The 4016-nt window shown below is 38.6% G+C and overlaps 1 protein-coding gene across 1 annotated transcript; it reads left to right on the forward strand.

Moving 5' to 3' along the window:
• Positions 1 to 343: 343 nt before the first annotated feature.
• Positions 344 to 2591, forward strand: LOC108982849 (GDSL esterase/lipase At1g29670-like). The gene is made up of 5 exons (XM_018954311.2): positions 344 to 784; positions 1201 to 1325; positions 1485 to 1733; positions 1851 to 2097; positions 2230 to 2591. Exons 1-5 carry the CDS (start codon positions 523 to 525, stop codon positions 2457 to 2459), a joined length of 1113 nt encoding a protein of 370 aa, XP_018809856.1. The 5' UTR covers positions 344 to 522; the 3' UTR covers positions 2460 to 2591.
• Positions 2592 to 4016: the final 1425 nt, after the last annotated feature.

A 4016-nucleotide genomic window follows, 5' to 3' on the forward strand; every position in this document is an offset into this window, starting at 1 on the left:
TAGGAAGTGACGTCAGTTGATGATCATTGTGAAAATATTTCTCGAGTTATGGATCAAAACATTACCAAGGAGCTGCTGAATTACTGGGGATTAAGAGAATAGAATAACTAGGTTGTCCCTAATTTGTGGAGTAAGATAGTAATTAACGACCATACATATGCAAGAACGGGTTCATGTTCAAATCATATCCATGCATCCATTGGCAGTCCTGTTCAAATCATATATATCCGCTAACTATCCTGCCTTAATAATTTGCAACTCTCAAGAATATTCCCTGAATAGCAACTTCATCATTTCCTTAATTCCCTATATATAATCAATTCCCTCCGGATCAATATTTTCTGTCCATTAATCCAACTTGCCTTCCACTTTTCTCGCCCTTCCCTTTTCTTGTCACATTCTGACATTATTAACCACTCTTGTCCCTCAACCTGCCTGCAGATCGTCAGCTTTTGCATTTTTCTCTTTCTTCTTCTCATCTTCCTTTTTGTTTCCTCTCACAACTGCGCGCGGGCCGGGAAGATGAGAAAAGGGGCGGCGTTAGTTCTATTTCCTTTCTGGGTGGTGGTGATCTTTATATGTTGCATGCAACTTCAAGCTGGCGATGGGAAAGTACTACAACGAGTACCTTGTTATTTCATTTTTGGAGACTCACTCGCAGATAATGGCAATAATAACTTCCTTTCAACAATAGCTAAAGTTAACCACCGACCGTATGGCATTGACTTTCCTAGTGGACCAACTGGAAGGTTCTGCAATGGCCGAACCACCGTTGATATAATAGGTTTTACCCCCTTTCTCTCACCATTTTTCGTCACTCTCTTTGTTTCTTCTGTTTAGGTTCATTTAGGCTTGATTGGATTTGAAAAATATTTCATCTTATCATTACAACTTTATCAAATTCTCATACAAAATATAATAAACAATTTAACTTTTTCAAATCCTAAAACAATAATAATATTAAAAAATAATATTCTAACAATATTTTTTTAAACTTTCTCTTTTATTTAAAAGCATTTCATTTCATCTTATCTCATCTCAGAATCCAAACCAACCATTATGTATTTATAATCCATGTTTTTTATTTGTTGCCAAAAGTGTTTCGATGCATGAGAATTGCGCTCGCTTTCTTTAAATTTATGCCTCGTTTTTCAAAATATATGTATTGATATTTTTTTTCTATGTATTTTCTCACAACAGCTGAACTTATGGGATTCAATAACTATATTCCACCCTTTGCAACTACTAAGGGACGAAAGATCCTTAGTGGGGTGAATTATGCATCTGGATCCGCGGGGATTCTTAATGAAACTGGGCAACACTTGGTAATTAATCCACTAACTTTCAATACTTGCATGTGTTCGTAAACTTTTCATGAGGATCCATATATGGATGATGATCCAGTTCTGCATACGTTAGAATTCATGATGCTTCATGTACATCATGCATACGTATGTATATAGTTTCTACTTGTATGCATGCAGGGTGGTCACATAAGCATGGATGGACAGTTGAAGAACCACCAAATTACCATCTCACGCATGGCTAAAATATTAGGAACTAATCGGTCAGCAGCTGCAAAATACCTAAACAAGTGTTTATATCATGTTGGGATGGGGAGTAATGATTTCATTAACAACTACTTCCAGCCCAAATATTATCCGACAAGCCGTCGATATACTCCAGAGCAATACGCAAAAGTTCTTGCAGTACAATATTTTAAACAATTAAAGGTTTGTACGTGCGTAGTAGTACTACGGCTGTGCATGCATGGCTTTAATCTATCCTTTTCACGTCCATGTGATTATCACTGATGCATTTCCCTCCCTCGATCCCCGTCTTTGTTCTAGACTTTGTACAGTTATGGAGCAAGGAAGATTGCATTGTTCGGAGTTGGACCCATTGGCTGTGCTCCGAACTCCTTATCTTTGCATGGCGCCACAAATGGCTCGACGTGCGTAGATCCAATGAACAATGCAGCCCAAATCTTTAATGAGAATCTGAAATTAATTGTCAATCGTCTGAATAAAACCAAAACTGATGCAGATTTTGTATATGTGGATGGGATGGGGCACGCTGCTGAAGCATTATCTTATGGTAGGGTTCCATGCATGCACTCATGACTACTTAATTTATTACTTGGTTTCCTAATCTCTCCTTTGTTGGCAATCAATATCCTTTTCTGACATAATAATGTGTGCTATCCTATGCTATTTTGGTATATTTCAGGTTTCAAGGTTTTAGATGCTGGGTGTTGTCAAGTAGGAAGTTCTGGACAATGCATTCCTTTCAAAACTCCTTGCCAGAATCGGTCTGAATACGTGTTTTGGGACGCTTTTCATCCTACTGAAGCTGTAAATCGAATTACTGCCAGATTATCATACAATGTTGTGTTCCCATCTAAGACTGATCTTCATCGAGATCATCGTGATCATGGTAGTCACCCAATTGAGCTTTAGGCATAGAGCTCTACATTTTTCTTTCTATACAATAATATTTTGTATTTTAAAATGAGATTATTATAAAAATATATCTATATCTATTATTGCTCTCAATGTTGTGTATGGAATTTCTCAAAATTATTCGATCAACTTCAGGACATTAATTCGGGTTTATCGACACAAATTATAGGGTAATTGAGATTGTAGATATAGGCCGGATATGAGTCTGTCTTATTGGAGATAATATTTCATAAATATCATAGCTGTCAAACAAAACAAGCTGCAGCAAGTAACATTTAAGATCATTTATGTTGGTTCTGCCAATTCCTACGTTTCACAATGGTTGAACATCGTAATTCTAATGTACGTGAAGAATCTAGATCGAATATATATCTCTCCATGCCCTACAAAATGTGTTGAGGGAAAATTTAGTTGATTGGCATATTCTTGTGAAAACCTGTGTAAAATTGACTTGTAACAAGTGTTGAAGCAGTGTAACATGAAAAAGATTGAAGTGTGCTCAACATGGCTCGGCTTGCGCTCGAGTGAAACCTTCCAGAGAGGTTCCCTCGATGTGTGCTCGATTCAGCGCTCGAGCGGAACCCATCCAGAGAGGTTCGCTCGATGTGCACTCGATATGGCGCTCAATCATAACTCTTACAGAGAGTTTCGTTCGATGTGCGCTCGACTCAGCACTCGAGCTGAACCCATCCAGAGAGGTTCACTCGATGTGCGCTTGACGTGGTGCTTGAGCATAACTCTTCCAGAGAGGTTTGTTTGATATGCCCTCGACTCAGCGCTCGAGTAGAACTCTTCCAGAGACTCGTGCTCGGCTCACGCTCAACACCTCACTCTAGCCAATATTCAAGACAACTTAAAATTCAGGATTTTGAGCGCCTTGATTTGTTGGAACGATATATAGAACAGCTTATTTATGTTCTTTGGTGTGGAGAAACAGAGCAAAAACCCTAAGTGCTTCAAGAGCCATAGATAGAAACCATTCCTCACCTTGTGAATCTCTCTTGGACAAACACATCTCCACCACGCCACACTCAAGATCAAATCTTATTCAAAGTCCATTGAAGTGGATGTGTTGATTGGCAGGAAGGTTTCTAGAGCTGCTGTTGCTGCAGAGATCCAGAGGTTCTCGTGGGATGCTATAGAAAGGTCGAAGTTCCGACACTACGTGCGTGTAGAGATCGAGTGGGTCATTCGTGATGTTGCAAGCCAAGTTTAGGAACTACAAAAGTTTTGTGAGTGTCTCTATATTGGTTGTAACAAACTTTTTCTATAGTGGATTTTAGCTGGTGCCTTGCACCTGGTGTGGTTTTAGAATTTGAAGACGTTCTTCAAATGAGTTTCCACTTTGTGACCAAATCTCTGTGTTAATTATTTGTATGATTTGTTTAATCATTTGATTGCTTACTTGTCAATATATTTTATTAAACTAGAAAAATCGAATTGCACCTATTCACCCCCTCTAGGTGTTGTATTGGTTAGAAGCACTTCCTTTTCAATTGGTATCAGAGAGGGTTCACTCCGTTAGGATTTAGTTCCTAAGTGTGATCCTGCTGT

The sequence above is a fragment of the Juglans regia genome, chromosome 6 (assembly GCF_001411555.2).
Source record: "Juglans regia cultivar Chandler chromosome 6, Walnut 2.0, whole genome shotgun sequence".
NCBI classification, from domain to species: Eukaryota; Viridiplantae; Streptophyta; class Magnoliopsida; order Fagales; family Juglandaceae; genus Juglans; species Juglans regia.

Coding starts and splice junctions, on each gene's coding strand:
- LOC108982849 (XM_018954311.2), top strand. CDS start 523: ATGAGAAAAGGGGCGGCGTTAGTTCTATTTCCTTTCTGGGTGGTGGTG. Junction 1,734..1,850: donor AATATTTTAAACAATTAAAG/GTTTGTACGTGC, acceptor TCTTTGTTCTAG/ACTTTGTACAGTTATGGAGC. Junction 2,098..2,229: donor TGCTGAAGCATTATCTTATG/GTAGGGTTCCAT, acceptor GGTATATTTCAG/GTTTCAAGGTTTTAGATGCT.